Source organism: Adelges cooleyi, unplaced genomic scaffold (assembly GCF_023614345.1).
Source record: "Adelges cooleyi isolate 19-005CV unplaced genomic scaffold, UGA_ACOO_1.1 ACOO_flye_CR_arks_rails_tigmint_CR_PRNA_25, whole genome shotgun sequence".
Taxonomy (NCBI): domain Eukaryota; kingdom Metazoa; phylum Arthropoda; class Insecta; order Hemiptera; family Adelgidae; genus Adelges; species Adelges cooleyi.
This window is the reverse complement of record NW_026095915.1, coordinates 1,054,692-1,072,764: the sequence shown is the minus strand read 5'-3', so window position 1 is coordinate 1,072,764 and position 18,073 is coordinate 1,054,692. Positions and strand designations below refer to the sequence as shown.

General features: G+C 29.9%; 3 protein-coding genes across 8 annotated transcripts in view; 1 reads left to right on the top strand and 2 right to left on the bottom strand.

Annotated features, from left to right (window-relative positions):
- The window catches only part of LOC126837492 (uncharacterized), a 207,505-nt gene that overhangs the window by 13,391 nt on the left and 176,041 nt on the right, over positions 1 to 18,073 (top strand). The gene's annotated exons all lie outside the window — the stretch shown is intronic.
- Positions 1 to 18,073, bottom strand: part of LOC126837517 (uncharacterized) — a 168,662-nt gene that overhangs the window by 100,782 nt on the left and 49,807 nt on the right. The window lies entirely within an intron of this gene.
- Positions 4,637 to 18,073, bottom strand: part of LOC126837522 (uncharacterized) — a 164,226-nt gene continuing 150,789 nt past the window's right edge. For 3 of the 6 annotated variants that reach the window (XM_050571460.1, XM_050571453.1, XM_050571458.1), the window contains exons 8-9: positions 5,442 to 5,610; positions 4,637 to 4,987 (exon numbers count right to left, since the gene is read on the bottom strand). In XM_050571460.1, the coding sequence (XP_050427417.1) occupies positions 4,830 to 4,987; positions 5,442 to 5,610 (327 nt within the window). In that variant the 3' untranslated portion in view covers positions 4,637 to 4,829. Of the gene's footprint in view, positions 4,988 to 5,441; positions 5,611 to 6,118; positions 6,190 to 6,545; positions 6,709 to 18,073 lie in introns of all 6 variants that reach the window. The other 3 variants (XM_050571456.1, XM_050571459.1, XM_050571457.1) reach the window with 2 other exon arrangements.

Here is an 18,073-nt window from a genome sequence, read left to right as displayed (position 1 = left end):
AAACTATTTTTAAACCAAATATGATAGTTGGATCTCTATTCCGAAGCCCAAAAGACAAAATCTCGGAAATGTTGACACGGGGGGTGTATGAAATACCATGGTCATGCGGCAAATCGTACATTGGGCAAACACTGGACGGGCAATTGTGGTGCGAATAGAGCAGCAAGAAAAATATGTTGATTTTAATAGGAAGTGAAAATCTGCAGTAGCCGAACACGCAGCGAATAAAGGGCATTCCATTCAGTTTGACCAAGTTAAAATACTAGATAAAGAGTGTAACTTTGGAAAAAGAATGTTCACTGAGGCTATAGAGATCGAAAAGTGCCCACATAACTTCAACAGAGAATACGGTTGGAAAATTTTGCAACGGGAAAAACGAAAAGAACTAATCAAGCCAACTGGTCAATGCCATAGCATCCGTTGTTGAAGCAAACATTAAGGATTTTTGTATAATATTGGTAATAATGTTCTTTTTGTTTCAATTTCTGTTTATACAAAAATAATCATTCGTTATTCACAATGTGTGGTGTAACGTAAACAAATGACTAATACGTGTTGTTATTATGATATACTTTTAAGTTTACACATTATACTGAACTGTAATATTTTACAAAAACAATTTTCATAGCTCTAAAATACATTATTTATGATAAATCTATGAATTCTATTCTGTTTTTTGTGTTATTATGCTTAGTATAGACCTCTTAGGCCATCAGGTTTTAAGTCGTTTTCAAACTTTTCCATAAAACCGTTTACACTGAAATCTGAATACCATATATTTATTTAAGCTGACATACTTATTATACACACGTAAATGTGTTAAATGGCTATATATTGTTACTGTTTGGTTAATAAATGCCTATATGAGCATTCGTACTAATTCAATACTAAAACAGTTTTTCGTACATTACCATACTTAGCGTTATAGCGTTAAACATTTTGTGGAGATCGAGTAAAGTTGAAACATCTGTTTAGTTAATAAGTTTTTTAATCGGTTTTGTTTTTTCACTACTGCATAACAATGCACGTTGTCATACATCGGTCAATTGTGACATTTTACCTGTGTTGGAATTTGGTTAATTCCCATCCACCTGTATCTACAAACAAGGTAAAAATAAAGTAACAATTTTTAAAAACTTCAAACCGTGTGATTTGTTTGTTCTACTTATTTACTACACCGTTACATATGTATTCGACACCCTTAAAAGTAAAATAATGGCTTAGTTTTTTAATTTTAAGAGAACATCCATCAATTTTCACATTATCCCTGTGTTGAAATTAGGATAACGCCAATTTTTTTAAATTTTCAAACGAAGTGAATTTTTTTCCTACTTATTTACAATACCATTAAATCATCTTACTTTGCGCTGAACCCACTGTAATAGCTTTTAAGAGGGAGGGGTAAAATAAAAAATAAATCACTTCTAGACAATTTAAATTTGGGGCATTGTTCAAGTAAAAGGGTCATCTGTTTAAAATATTCCTTGTTAAACACAATGTACAGAGTGTCTAAAAAAAAATGGTGGGGTTTAAAACAGCTGTAGGTTGTGAAGTATTCGATCTACATTGTTCTGGTAGGGCTTGAATGAAAAAGAGAGTTGTCCAGTTTTGTATTGCTGGTGGTCGTCCAGGTTTCGCATCCATAAAGTGTGCATCTCCCTGTTTCAGACCTGTCTTTACATAAAATGCTTCGGACACTGTATTCTCTATTTTTACATGATACTTGGTATTCTCCATACACATTTTGGTTGGACCTAACAATTACTTTGGGATCCTAACTACATCCATTATACAGAATCTCCCGATGCACAAGAACAGGACGACTATTTAAAATATTTTTTTTTCGTCTGTTAACTTAAAATTGGCATTTACTCAGTATTTATTTTTGATAACTATATACGTACACTTATTATTTTTAGACCATTGAAATAAAAAAAGACAGACTGGACAGTTCCGATTATTCAAGACATGACCTATTGAATTGGATATTATTTTTTGAAGGAGTTGAAATTCAAAATTGTGGTTATTTGTTAAAGTCGGCTGACGTTTCCTTTCCGGTAATTGTTGTATAAAATTCTTAAAAAAAAAAACAATACTTACCGTTTTTATAATTTTAAGCAACAAGTTAAGGATTTATTGATTAAAAGAATGTGGTCAACTCAGCTTGTGGACGAACTTGTTGAAAAATATAATCTAAGTACCTGGCCATCTGGTATATCGAGCGAGGAAATATGTAATGATGAAAAGGAGAGACGTATAAAAAATTACAATTGTAGGCGTATTCCGGGTTTTCTCAAAGGCAATCGAGAAGAAGCAGTAATCGTGTTAGCTATTGAGAATCCGCATATGCCTGCTGATACGATCGCTGAACCGGGATTTTTGATGTTTCTAAATCCGGGAGCATTGCACTACAATGTTGATAATCAATTTGTCGGTGTAGAAAGATGCTTCGATATAGTAGAAGTTCTTAGATGGGATTTATTGATAACATCACCTGACAATTCCCTTATGGTAATTTTTTAATAAAATAAAATTGTACAAAATTACCCGTTGTTTTCATTTGAAAGGAAAGCGCTGATCATCAATTGTTACGGAAAAGTTGGTCCCGCGGAAGTGTGGACGCTATTACTGGAAGATATAGTAAAAGTAGTTGGCCATCTGGTATTTACCACGAGGTAATATGTAATTGGGAAAATGAGAGACCTGTCAATAATGACAATTTTAGAGGTATTCTGGGGTTTCTCACTTGCAATCGAGACGCAATGGGAAGTCTATTAAAAAAATACATATGTAGACGTATTCCGAGTGTTCTCAGTGGTAATCAAGAAGAAGCAGTACTCGTGTTCGCTTCTGATAATACGCATATGCCTGCTGATATGATCGCTCATCCAGGATTTTTGATGGCATTCAAACCGGGAGCATTGTATTCTAAAGATTTTAATGAATTTCAAAGTGTGCCGGATACCTTGGAACTGGTAGAAGTTGTTAGATGGGATTTGTTGCTAATGTCGCCTAACAAATATTTATGGGTAATTATTGCATAAAATAACGAATTATAAAAAAAAATTTAACCGTCGTTTTCGTTTAAAGGACCGCGTTGATTATCTACTGGGGAAAATAGATTTTCCATATCGACTTACGAGGGCTATTTTAGAAAGATATAATATAAATAGCTGGCCATCTGGTATATCGGGTACACAATTGCAATATAATAAAGAAAAGAAGATACTTTTAAGTAAATATATATGTAGGCGTATTCCGGTTGTTCTGAGTGAAAATAAAGAAGAAGCAGTAATCGTGTTCGCATCTGATAATTACCATATGCCTGCTGATATGATTATTGAGCCAGGATTTTTGATGATATTCAATCCGGTAAAAATATATTCAAGCAATGTTGTTGAGAACATTTTGGTATCACCTTTTACGAGTCTTACTTTAAAATAATTTGATTTATAATGCTTTAAATAATTTAAAAGTTTATTATAACTGTATACTGTATCGTTTTAAGTAATCTTTCATTTAGTATAAAGTAAAACCACATACATAATTTTAAAATCATTATTTTTTCTTATTAAAAAAAAAAAAAACTTACCTCATTCGTTGTAAAATAAATACTTTATCATATACCCGAATTTAAAACAACAAGTTTTTAAATAAAAACAATTATTCGTGGTATTTTAACCTACTCAATGTAAAGAGGTAGGGATATGTATTTTCATTATTGTTTTAAATGTTTAATTTTTTATCATTGTGTAAAATTAAAATATATTAATATATTCCGATAAAACATCCAACTAAATTACTTTTTTGTTACTTATATATGAATAGTTTCAAATCAATTGTATTATTACTATTAAATTTAAGTAACCCTAAATATTTTAAGGTAATATACTATTTAACCAAAGTGTTGGTACTTTATTATGGTATAAAACAAACCAGTATGTTTGGGACAAAAACAGTTAAACTACTAAAAGGCGCTAATTTTATATCCTGATTTCTGAATATTGGTTTTTTACTAATATCTTATTCAATTAGAATTTATAAAGCTATTTATTTTTCACAAAAATAATCATATTTAATTATATAATGATTCTATTATTTATATGATTTGCTAGAAAGGGTTTGGATTTACATCTGAAGAGAAACTATTTATTAAGCGTCAGTTTGCAAAATTAGAATATATTGAAAACTATAATCATGTATGTATATATATTTGTGGCCATTGGCCTCGTTTAAGTTTGCATTAGGAATACAAAATAATGCATAAGGAATGCATTGGAAATTTATGGATTATGATGTTTTCTTTAATTTTAATTGGTGGATATTTGTTTTGCTTTTAGTTTATTTTGTGGGTAAAAATGTATACTTTATTGGTTATGATAATAGCAGTTATTATAATTTTGGAAGTTTATATTCATAGTGTTACTATTCCTAAAATATTGTAATATAAATTCTAAATTTTAGTACCCATATTTTTATACCGTTTTCGAAAAACATATTAACTGTTTTTATTTTGCTTGCCTAGGATAGAAAATTATAGTAATTACGAAAAAAAATATCATTTTTACGGTATTTCATTATATTATGATTAATTATTGTTTCATGAATTGACAAAAAAAAATAACATCTTATATTAATATGAGTTGATATCGCTGTCTATTCGTTTAAAGAATAAACTAAAATATATATGTAAAATTATACAGCTTTGAAAATAATCTTAAAACATCAAATTTGAAACTGATTACCCATAATTAAAGCACTCTTAAAAAATGATTGTATGTAATACAATTAATATAACATTTAATTTTGTAAAAACACATTAATTTTGTTCAGCGTTCTTTTTTTACTATCCTCTTTCTCAGCGTTGTTACCTCATGTTCCTCCTTTTTAGAATCCATTCGCTCATGCTCTGTTTTTTCAGCGTTCATTCGCTCATGCTGCGTAAATTCCATCCTACAGTACTCTGCAATGTTCAAATGTTGGTCTCCTAAAAATTGCAATATTTTTAGTATAGTATTTTTATAAGTTAAGTTGTTTATTTGGTGTCTGCTCCGACATTTTGATTACTATAATATCATAATTATTGTTGAAACATCTTTCAACTTTGTATAATTGTGAAATCACTACTTTTCCACCGCGTCTAAATCTTGAAAATGATAAAAAATGTGTTTTTTTTTAATGAAGATACGCCTTTTTTTCTTTTAAAAATCGTTAGTATGATATTTTTGTTTATCGTAATAAAATCTTCGATTCAATAACCTTTGCTTATGTAGATATTAACCACGGCGGTTTCTCGGGATTTATTTTATTAATACCAACTGTTAAAATATCTTCACATGTAAAAACGGTCTGAACCTACTCTATGCTCATTCCCCACTACGTATGGTAGTAATTTAATAAAGTTAACCACATTTTGTTAACGCTATAATTTGCAATATTACTATCGATATCGAAGTCTTCAAAGATAGAGTCAACGTCTTCGTCCTGGTAGTGACGTTCTTCAATTCCTTTTAGTTCTTTCTTATCGATTAAACCGTTTTTGTTGACGTCATATTTAGAGAAATTCCATAAAACATCTCTAACTGAATCGGTTGAATATACGGGTCCATTCTGAAAAATTTAAAAAGTACCTTTTTCGATTATGTGTTGCACAAGAGAATGGTACCCTATCATGTTATCACACTTCATATTTTGAAGTGTGATAACATGGTTTGTGCGAATGAAATATGCTATGATGTATTGAGTTGGTGGCAATTTTTCGGTAGATTTAATATTAGTTTATGTATACATCTTTATTGTTTATATTGTTTTGATATTTTTTAAATAAATTATTAAAAATTAGTTGAATTCATCGACACTAGCTTTCATTCGAGGAAAACAATACAACTGATAAAATATGTAATGTTTTTCTATAGAAATAACTGAGGCAGTTTAACAACAAAAAAACTAAAACCAATAAATAATCCTCATTGATCGATTATTGAGTGTTCATCATTTAAGCTCAAAATTTGAACTTAATGGAAAAATTTCCTATAATTTACTTCTTTAATAAATGGGTGAGTGCGTCTTCAAAATAGCATATTAAAGAAAATAGTTAAAAAAAAAAAAACAATAATACTTCTTGGTTGGCCTCTTTGTTGTATTCTGCTGAAACAAGCAACAGCTCTTTCAATTGAAAAGGAGCGGTTCCTATAATCAAATTAGAGTTACATTTTTCTTTAATTAAAAAATATTCATAGAATCAGTCGGGAAACATTTTTTTCAACAAAAATAAAAAATAGAAAATATTTTGATTAAATTGCAATCATTTCGTTAATAATGAGTGAAAAATCACAAATGAAAACAGTAACATTAAAACTATAAATAAAAATGTAATTTGTTTGTTATTCATAGATGACAAATTATCTTAATTGATTTCAAAATTGATAAATCACATATTGAAAATAATATTGATAACGAATAATTCGAATCAAAAAACTAGTGTTGATAAATTTGATCATTTAAAATAAAATAAGTAAATAATAATATCAAAAATGTGTTCTTACGTATGGAATCAAAAACCAAAAGGCCTTCGTGTTCTTGTTTAACTATCGATATGTTTTGGAAAAACTTTTTTATTTCAACAGGGTCAATGTAATCGCCAGCTATTTTGTGACTCTTATATAAATTGATGAGTTCCAGAATTCGTTTTTTGTTCAGACCTTTGCCCTATGTACAAGTATTTAAATCATGTAGATATTAGGTTTACTAATAGAGTTACTTTTTTTTTAAACGCTACAATGCGCTAAAATTATAAAAAATATTTTTCTTAGACATGTTCAAACACCATGTCAGGCAAAATCATAGTTTTGTGTATTTTTTCGAGCCTTTAACGAAATCATATTCTTACTTTTGGTTTTACTTTCAAAAAGACCTCTAAGAATTTTGGGGCATTAGTTGTTTCACCTGTTAAAATTAATTTAAATTATCAACCTAAGAAAAATAATTAAAAGTTTCCTTAACTCAATTTAATACGGTACTCAATATATGTAGAACCGAGACTGCAATTGAATCTTGTATCAAAATAATAAAAATGTTATCTATTTCTTCAACTAATTTTTTTTCGACGTCTTGTTCTAGATTTAAAGCGCCCATGACGTTTTTTACTTTGTTGTAGTTAAGTAGTCCGCTGTGATCGTATTTTTTAAGCAAGCCCACGTAAAGTTTTACTTCGTATGTCGATAAACTTTGTAGCTATGTAAAAAAACATGTATGGAAATAAGAAAATCCGATTAATTTAAAATTGTTCAGTTATTTTTTTTTTTTCGTTATTACCTTCGGGTTATCATTATTCTTATCGTTACTGGCCAGAAATACCAAAAGATCTTGTACTTTTTCAGCTCCATTCCTATCTATAGTTAAAAAGAAAAACGTTATAAGCAATTTTCAATCGAGCCAGCCAAGACGAGAGTGTAAAATTGAAAAATTGTTAAATACTGGAGGATATTATTTTACAGTTTTTGTGTTTAAGGGTTGAGGGTAGGGGTAACACTTGATTACAACCAACACGTTTAAAACCTGTTCAAAAGGTACTTCATTACCTCTTTTGTGTTCAAAATCTAAATTATATTCCCTGCATAGTGCTGAGGTAATTAAGTCTATGCGGTTATTGTGTCTTTTGAATGTGTTTACAATGTTTTTGACTTGATCTTCATTGAGTCCCATGCTCTATAACGTATCATAAGTACATTCATAATATTAAATAGTATTAACTATAGACATTTTTAGTATTATGTACTTTTACCTGTGTCGCGGTCATGAAGTATAATGTGCAGAGAATAACAGCACATTTTAAATGCATAATGGTTGTTTTTTTTTTCAAACCCCTTGTTGAACCAGAAGAAAATCTTTGATACAGAAGCCGGATGAACACTGAAATGTGATTCGACTCGAAGTAACTACGATGCGATTGATTAAAACAATATGAGTACAGATTTGAACAATTTGGTATGTAATCGTTTTTAATTTTATTTTATTTACATAATTTATACTTAACGATTGGCTTTACAGTTGTAAAAACAGATGTAATCAACAAAAAGTACTGCTTATTTACTTATGTAAAATAAAACCGCAATATGGCGGCTCTATGTGGCAATATGTGGTATAACAAAAATAATTTTTATACACTATATTATTATTATGCAATTAAGTACATTTATTCAAAGATGAAAAAAGCCTCCTATAATTTGTATAGTCACCCAACTTGTACATACAAGTATTGTTATTTTTTGAATATTTAAAACGACAATAAAAAAATATATAAATTGAAATATCTGTGTACACATATTATAAAAAAGTATGTTTATTGCGAGAATATTGTCAACCTGTGATTTATAGAAAATTATATTTGAAGGCAATGTCATAACAAAGTAGTGCAAATCTCAAACATAAAAATGCCAGTACAGTGGGGATCGAGGTACGGTGCATAGAAATATTTAAGGGTCGCGGATTTATAAGAATTACTACAACTGAAAGTGATACAAATTTCTAAATGACCGTTTTGATAAAAAAGGAAATGGTAGAAATACAAGTGTCGATTAAAAAACATTCTCCTAATAACAATAATGTCGTTGAAAATGGATTTTTATCATTAGGGTGAATAAGATTACCGTTGATCGTCCGTCTATAGCAAATTATTGCCATCATAATTAACTATAAAATGAAAATATTTTCAATTATCGGTTTACTGTTGGATTGTGTCACACAAAGCAACCTAGAAATTGACTACGGTCAAAATGGACAACTTTAGCAAAAAATTCTAAATAAAGAAAAAGATATTTTAACTAGTTGGTACTCTTGTTAGCTAGTTGCTACCAATGTTTAAGTTAATGGTCATTTGTTTGAAGTATTTCGTGTTGCTTAAAACACACTATATAGTATACATGTTGTAATAAGTATTTCAATTGAAAACAAAACACCATTTTGTATGTAGGCAGCCGCCGTTTCGACTTACACGTGTACACATGTTGCTATGAAACTATTTTTGTTGAAACTATTCATAGCTTTTATTACTTGGTACGCTTTTGAAAAACTTGTTGTCCTAACAATAAGCCTTGGATCTTATCTCATCCCAACCTATCTTAAGGAAAGAAAATGTTATTTTAAATAATCGTAAAAAATAACACATAACCTAAAATATGTATTAGTTTTTAATTTCTTTCATATTATACTTTGTATTATTCATAAATGAGTATTTTATAGTTGCGTTATATAGTGTTGAAATAATAAAAAAATATATACAAAATGTTCAGAAATCCAAATAAAATATATTTGTTGTATTGAATTTATAGCATTGTGTAATATGCCTCAGTTCATGTCAACAAGTTATGTATTTTAATTAGTTATATTATAACTATAGAGAATATTTTCTTAGCTAATAAATTTTAAAAAACGGTTGGCAAATTACAACATGAAAAATAGTAAATTCTTTTAAAACAATACAGTGAGTATAATAAATAAAATCGCACACCAATATATAACCAATAAATACACATTACACATTACAGAAACAATGGGCTCAGATCTAGTAGTCTAACCAGATGACCCAGATGTAAACTATAGGTTTTATTTCATACCGACTGCTAAATAAACTTTTTTTTGGTAAAATATATTATTTGACAAAAACAGATTTTTCTTGTTTTTTCCAAATTCAGTATTATGGACAACTATTTTACTTTTTCAAACATTTTTTACACGATATATGTTGAGGAAAAATACCCTGAAACTACAAAACAATACCAATAAGTCATTACTTAAAACGAACAAAAATTAATTTGTACTGAATTAATTTACCTGTTAAATTGCAATACACTTAACTATTAAATTAATGCTGTGTTACGAGTTTAGTCCAAAAACATAATGTCAGAAATATAGTAAATGAAAAATATACCTACCGATGAGTTAACCGATCAATATACATATTATTATGTATGTATATATTTAAATATAGATATATATATATATATATATATATATATATATATATAAAATAATAAGTTATGATATGACTACAATATTAATGCTATTCATACTTAAAAAGTAAATTAAACGAATAGTATGATATGGAAAATTAATATATGTGTATAATTATGATATGAAATTAAGAAATTCGTCAATCATAATATAAATAATTGAAATTATTCTACTTGAAGATAGAAAAAAAATCAGAGATTAAAATTACCCACAATTAAAATTTGTTTCTAACAATTTTGTTTAAAAACAAAGACCTATTACAAAAAAAAACTACCAATTTGTCTTCTGTAGAGTATCTAATAATAATAAAAAAAAAAAAAAAATGGTTGATAATTAATAAGTTCCCAAAAAAATATAGCTTAATTTTATCTGGCCATATAAATGTGCTATTATTTAGTTAACTAAAAAAAAAAAATGTTTTGCAATATTGATTTTGTCTAAAAATCCTCTACGCGATAATACGACGACGGTATGAAACAAATGTTAATGGTTTATACTAAAAAAACAAGTGTGTTTTATTTGTTTTATTATTCAATGCGTTGTACTTAAATTTCAAACGCACATCCGTGGGTCGTGTACACGTTTAATAAAATATAGATTCAGCTGTCTATTGAGCATTTGTTAAAATGTCTTTTAAAAAATGCTTGCCAAGATGAGGTTGGCAAGTAGAATTTTTGATTTTAAAGTTTAGGAAAATCCATAAAAACAAATTTTTATAGACAATGTTTAAGATATATGTATCAAATTTTTATTTGTTTGTCTATTATCAAATGTTAAAGCCAAGCTATCTTCTCATTCTTAGTGTGTAGCATTTTGTGTTTTTCCTATTCACAACAAGCTCTTAAATTTTCAGATACTCAATTTGTTTTAATTCAATTATCATACTTACTTGATTTTTTTTTTAAATCATCAAGGTGATATATTTTGAAGTATAAAAACCAAAAGGCCATAGTTGTTCACATTATAACTTTCAGCTTCGATGCGTAGCAGTGATGCTATTCGTTTTACAATGATGTGGGCTTTTTTGTGTCTGTGTAGTGTGTACACTGTAACTTTTTTTACACTGGACCAATTCCTTCGAGTAGCATTTCTATACATCACAAATTTCATCTAGTTGGTACTTTGAGTGGGTACAAGTTGAAAAAGTTCACTTCTTCACAGTTAAAATTTGAAAAAACAAAATAAAAAACCATAAGAGTTTAAAATTTTAACTTAAAATGGCTATGACATCGAGAAAAAGGGTCGGCTCCAGTTGAAGTTAATAAGGAATATATTCCATCCCCCCCCCCTCAGGGGGCGTGCAAGTTTTTTTTGTTTTTTAGACGTAAATTTAATACCTTTTAGTTGAAAACGGGTCAGATGTTAGAACTCGTATGTATGCATAACATATTAAACGAAGGACCAACTTGGGACGACAGTTTTTTTTTAATTGCTGGAAAACTATATTTTTCGCAGATTTTCTATACTTAAACATAAACACGTTATATTAAAAAAAAAAAATCATCAAATTATAATAGTAATGGTAATACTAGTGGTAATACTAATGGTAATATAATAGTAATGTGCATCTCTTTAGAGTGATTCAAGTATGTTTTGAGTACAAAAGTACAATTTTTAGGTTTTATTTTTTTTTTTTGGCCGAGTGAAATTGAAAGCTGTTAGAAAATTCGCAATCAGCGACCCCAAAAACATATATCTTTTTTATTACTTTTATTTATATTAAATAAATTCCTGTAGACCTGTGACTTCTCCGTCCCTCTATGCTTTGATCCCATTATGCCTCGAACTCACTGTACTGGCTTACCCGGGTAAAAGTGATAATAACACTTTCAAATAAGCAACTTTTATTACTGCTTTTAATAGTTCTGTTAGTACTTAGTACAGCTTTTAATATTATTCCACGCCATTTATATTCCTCCTTAACAATTCTCGACAGGATATGTAAATAATACAGTGGCTCGTAGACATTCAGCTGCTAATACTAACCATAACAGTTTTAACTTGTCTGTATTTTTTGACATTTTCATGTATTAGCTCTGGCACATAACTGAAAAAAGTGTTACCAAAAAAGCGTTACGCTGTTATAACTAAATAATAAATTCAAAATAGTTTAAGGGGCAAAATCCTCTGTGAATTGTTTAAGGCCAGATATTATGAAAACACTACAATATTAGCCAGAACTTTGATATGTTTACTAGCCACCTTAGATATTAGCTTGACTATAACTAGTATTTTTAAGACAGTACAGACCAAATCAAGCAAAGTAAGAAAGTAGTTTTTTCGAAAGTGATTTTATCTGTGTATCTACTGTAATCAGATACACGATTTAGTCGCCTGTGATTGCATGTAATAAACACAATATTATAATACCGACCGTTTCGATTCGATTAAACTTTATCTCTCACACCACACACGGGTCGACGTTACTAACAATTATTAGCGTCTGTTCGTTTCTCACATCTGGTACACCATGTTTGTATTTAAAAATTAAATTAAAACCAAAAAAGAAATTATACCTAGTAAAAGGTCTAACATAAGAACTCGTATGGTTTTTTCAAATTTTAACTGTGAAGAAGGAAATTTTTTCAATTTTTATGCTCCAAAGTAACAACTAGATAAAATTTGTGATTTATAGAGTTGCTACTCGAAGGAATTGGAAAAATTACAGTGTATACAGACACAAAAAAAGCCTACGCCAGAGTAAAACCAATACCTTCGCTGCTCTGCATCGAAGCTAAAACTATTTCTATTATTTTTGACGTAATGAAATGTAATTTAACATAATAGCGTTACATACGTTTTCTACATAGTAACGTTAAATTATATAAATTCACATTAAATATTTAATCGAATACATAATAATAATCAATACATCAATTATTTGTTGAATCAATGAATAGTACTACAATTATAAGTAATCCTAGGAGGGTGTAGCTGTTGCACTTGATTAGCCGACGAACACGTTAGATTCAAAATAATAATTGACCGTTCTCCGTATAAAGTGTATATGGCTAGTCAAAAACTGTGAAATGGTAGTATTCGGGTTAATGCTGTTCATGCTATCGTCCTCCCGTATGTGTACGAAACGCGTTATGTAACGATACTTCTCCATAAACATATCACACGCGTTTTGAAAGAGATATTTAATTTGATCTCTTGAAAATCCACTGCGATTGACATTATCAGCTAAGTAATTGTAAAAACGGACGATTTGTCTCAGGTGTCGGATCGGCGTACGAGGAATGTTGAGTTGTCTAAATTTGTATTCGATTTTATTCAAACAGGGCACAATGGCGGACAGCGCCCGGGGTATTGGCAACAAGGCCACAATGTGATGGGCAAACATTGCCATTTTGGTGATGAGGAACACGCCGACGCTCTCCACGACGTTTATTATTCTCAACGATATTTCTAAGAACAAAGGGCGATACGCCGCGTTCGCCCATACGTCGAACAAAGTCTTATCCGCCACCGGTATGCCGTAGTCCACAAACTTAGCGGTGCCCTTGTAGATCATTTCCGTGCTGGCGATGTTATCGGTTAACGGAAGTCGCCGTTCGTCCGTCGCGGTGTAAATAGTTCCAGTGCGCATTTTCAAGTCCATAAACTTGTAGCACAACATGAGCAGCTCGCCCACCTCGTTGGCCTGTATGTTTTCAATTTGCACCGGTATTGCTAGACCGTCAAACGGCTTTGGCGACGCGCACAGACAAAACGCCGTCACGGTTATCCTGATGAAAACGCACATATTGACAATTAGATAGCGAAACCGGACGACCGACGGACAAAGAGCGTGGTGACGATTATAGGTTTGGCCGGTCGCAATATGCCTAAGTATTCGCTCGAACATTCGAAATTACACACATTTCGTTTATTTACGAAAATATTTAAAACACATTTTCACACGTTCACATAAAACATATGTATTTTGTGTTCCACATTTCTGACCCGCCCCCCTCTTTTCCTCCAGATAACATAGCGTCACCCTTTTACCCATTTGTATAATCTTTATAATTATTATAATCTTTTAAAATCATGCTTTTCTAAAAAAAAGAATAAAAAAGTAAGCTAAAAAAATAATTTTACTACAAGAACAAATTACCAATAGATTGCAGCACGTTCTTTTTTTTTTAATTATCAATTACTTTGAAACAACGGAAAATTAACTGAAACTTTAAATAGTTTCAATCATCTTTAATTTTTTACTAAAAAGCAATAGCGTGGACCCTATTCAACGAAGTGCAAATTCATTGAGTTGAGTATTATGAAATTATATATAATTATGTGTCACACGCTAAAATTGAACCAAATTTAAATTATAAATTAACTTACAATATCAATATTTTATTAATGTTATTGAAAATTGTAGTTAATTTTTAAGGTAATTGACATTTTTAAAAAAATGTGCTACAATTTATTGGTTATTTGCGTTCCTGTAGTAAAATCATTTTTTTTTTACTTTTTAGTTCACTGTTTCACTCTTTTTCAGATCTCATACGCATAGGTAGGCTGGCCAATTCCGCTTTTTCTACAAAATGTACTTCTTATTTTGGTCTAATCTTATCACCCCACAAATCCATCTGACATTATCAACTCAGCCATATTCTATATTGTATGATGTATACAACTTGTACGAAGGGGGTTCATTGCCTTTGATATATTTAAACTTTTCGTTCATTTCCTTTTGTGTGTTACGAATTTGAACTGTCCGGTGCTTGAAACGAAGATTTTTTTTTTTTAACTAATTTATACTGATTTATGCTATTTACACCACTTGTATAGTGTAAGACAATCATTTTATTTTAAAATAATTTCAATTCCAAATCTGTTTTTCTCGTTGAAAATATTTTATACAAAACATACAATTATTAAACAAACATTTTATGACCATTCGCATTAGGCGATTACTCCAGTCGTTGTCATTGCGCCTAAAAAGAATTTCAGTATATTATCTAAGTGGCTGTTTAGATTTGGAAAACAACAGATTTTCATCCTAATAGTCTTAGGATTGAGCATAAAAAATGTCAAAAAACAAAACATTTTCAATACCTTCATTCTCAGGCTTGAGCGGGGGGGTCAAAATTTGGGTTTCAGACTGTATCTCATTAAAAATGTTGCATTGATCCACACATTTTTCGCTATGTTTAGTTTGAAAATCGCAAAAACATATTTTTATTGTACACAAACCGACAGTATTTTTTACAATGTATGTTGAAATGTAAACAAATGACAAATACTTGTGTTTGTTATCTTATTTATTTAACTTTATACGTTATGAGAACAGTTATATTTTACAAAAACAATTTTCATAGCTCTACGTTACAATATTTATGAGCAAACTATTCAGTTCTCATTTACTTATAATATATCACAATATGGGGTTTTTTTGTTATAGAAAACAAGTGGTTTTTTTTTAAATGTAATCGGTTATGTTGTTTGTGAATTTTTAATGTTTACACAGTTTCGCTTCTTAGTCTATCTGTTTTTAGGGTCTTTTCATACGGTTCCTTAAAACCTTTTTGAGCCATGAACTGAATAAACTGGGTTTTTTTTTTTTAAATTTATATTGGCCATGTTGTTTTTTATAGCAATTTGGTTTCCTATGTACAACTCTGCAGTTAAATAACGGTTTTTACTAAAGTTAATAAAACAAAGGGACATATAATACAATGACTGAATCCTGTATATATTTATTTTATAACAAATTATGCATAACATGTTTGATGATACATTTTATGAAAAAATATACTATAATCATCTAAACATTTTATAACCATTCGCAATAGGCGAATACGCCAATCGTCGTCGTTGCGCCTAAAAATAATTTATACTTAACGCATCATTTATAATGTTCATAATTAATGAATTTGAAATTTAAATTGTACTTAGGTTATGCTTTATTTATTCCGATTTTTCAATGTATCAGAATAAATACGTAGACCATATTTACAGTAACCGAAAAAAATCCACCTCGATATAATTTAAGGGCCTCTACACATGTGTATATTCGATGGAAAACAATTTTTTTTTACTTTAAACGTACTATGAAACGCGTAATCTGGCAATAGTTATACAAAAAAATATGAACATATTTAATACTTATTTGATGCATAATTCGAAGTAGAATTTTAATGGTCGTCTTAAATCTTATTGTGAAGATGAATACAATTTGTTAAAAATTACCAAGACCACGTCTGGTAAATAATTAGAATTCAATGGTTTTTTTTGAAAACCAAAATGGGAGTATTATGAAACATAAGGTTGACTTATAACAGAGCACGAATGACTCATAAAAGTTTTAAAAAAATAATATAAACTCGGTATATAATTCCTCAATCAAAATAGACGCCCCTTTGATATGTTAATATATGAGTTTACACACTTCAGCTATTTGTTGCACACCGATAAACTAGTCATATGTATTGACAATATTTCAATCTTATTGCATTCTTAGCCGTTATACTTTTATGTTGTTCAAATTTGCAGGGAGGGGTGTAGAAACTTATATCTGTTAGTTAACTCCGATCGTCAAGTACACTGAAAATAATGTCTTCGGAGATTGAATTGAATACCACAGTTCATTAGTAGAGCAGATTATAAAACTTTATTATTGGCTTCTAAAACGTTTGCTACAATCACATATATAACAATTAATATATCATTAAAGTTATACAAATTTAGAAATCTACATGTTAGTTTTGATATTATGTTTATGCAAATATAATTATTAAATGAATAAATGTCGATTAATTTAAATATGTATAATCATTTATATTATATAGTTATAAAATACATAGTCATACTGATCAGTATGAAGAATTTGATGAGCAAGTTTAGTAGCAGTTAAGAATTCATTTGGGTCCCGATACTTTATATTTGGCCAATCGGGATTTAAGTGTTTGACGCATAACGCGATAATTGCAAATGCTTTTTTTTTGTTTTCATCCATGGCTTCACTGATGTTGGCTGAGGTTCCTACAACTTCTTTGTTGACGCCATCAATCCATTCTTGTGGATCGTCCACCTTAAGGTCTATCAAGAGGGCCATAGCAAATTCAGTTATTAACTCATTTATATCGTTTACTGTTTTTTCAGGACTTAGTTCCATTTCTCTTACTGTATCTTCTGTGTCTGCACTGAACCAATCCATATAACTTATCAAAGCCGATAGCTTTGTTTGTGCTGTCAGTCGTTTCACGTAGTACAAATAACGGGGGACGAAAAATTGATTAAGAATTTCCAAGATTGCCCGAAGGCCTTTAGTTTGTTCTGTCACCAATGATATTGGAAACGTGTTAATCGGCTTTGATTTTGATATATTCGTATTGATTAATGTAGTCAATAATGCAAAATACTTATATACGTAACGCAACAACGTATTGTTAATACGCAATAACACCTCGTAGTTAAGCGGATCAAGATTGCCGATGTCTATTTCGTATCTATACCTCTCGGCGTAATGCAGCATTGTAATTTCGGACTTGTCAACCGTTATTTTCATTTGTTGGATTTTCACGGCATCTTCGTTTTCGGATTCCATCAACGCCGTCCATTTCAACAAGTCAATGCATACAAAATGTAGTGGAGTGCCAGGCAACAATAGACTGTTTATCTTAATTTTGAGAATAGCGGTTTTGGCTAGGACCAGAAGTCTACGTTCCGTTTTTTTCTTTAATTTTTGCAAACGATTAATGTGCAACTTTTTCGAAGTGACTTCATTGCCTATGATATCTTTGAATTTTTCTTTCATGTCCTTTTGTATGTAAACTATTTGTTTGCTGTACTCGCGATACATTACACCATTCTTCGAACAGTCTGGTAATTGGATCGGACCGCAAAAATATAAATACAACCTCATCAACGATGTAATGTCGATTTTACTTTGTTGGCGCAACAGACCAATGGAATTGTTTAATAAATTCTGGTCAATCGATATGAAGTCGACCATTTGATATAATGTGTAAGGTGTACGACCGGTATTTGCTATCCGTAAACAATCGCATAAATGACTTTTCAGAATATCATAAACTGTATAATAAAACGTCATAGAGTGAATACTCAC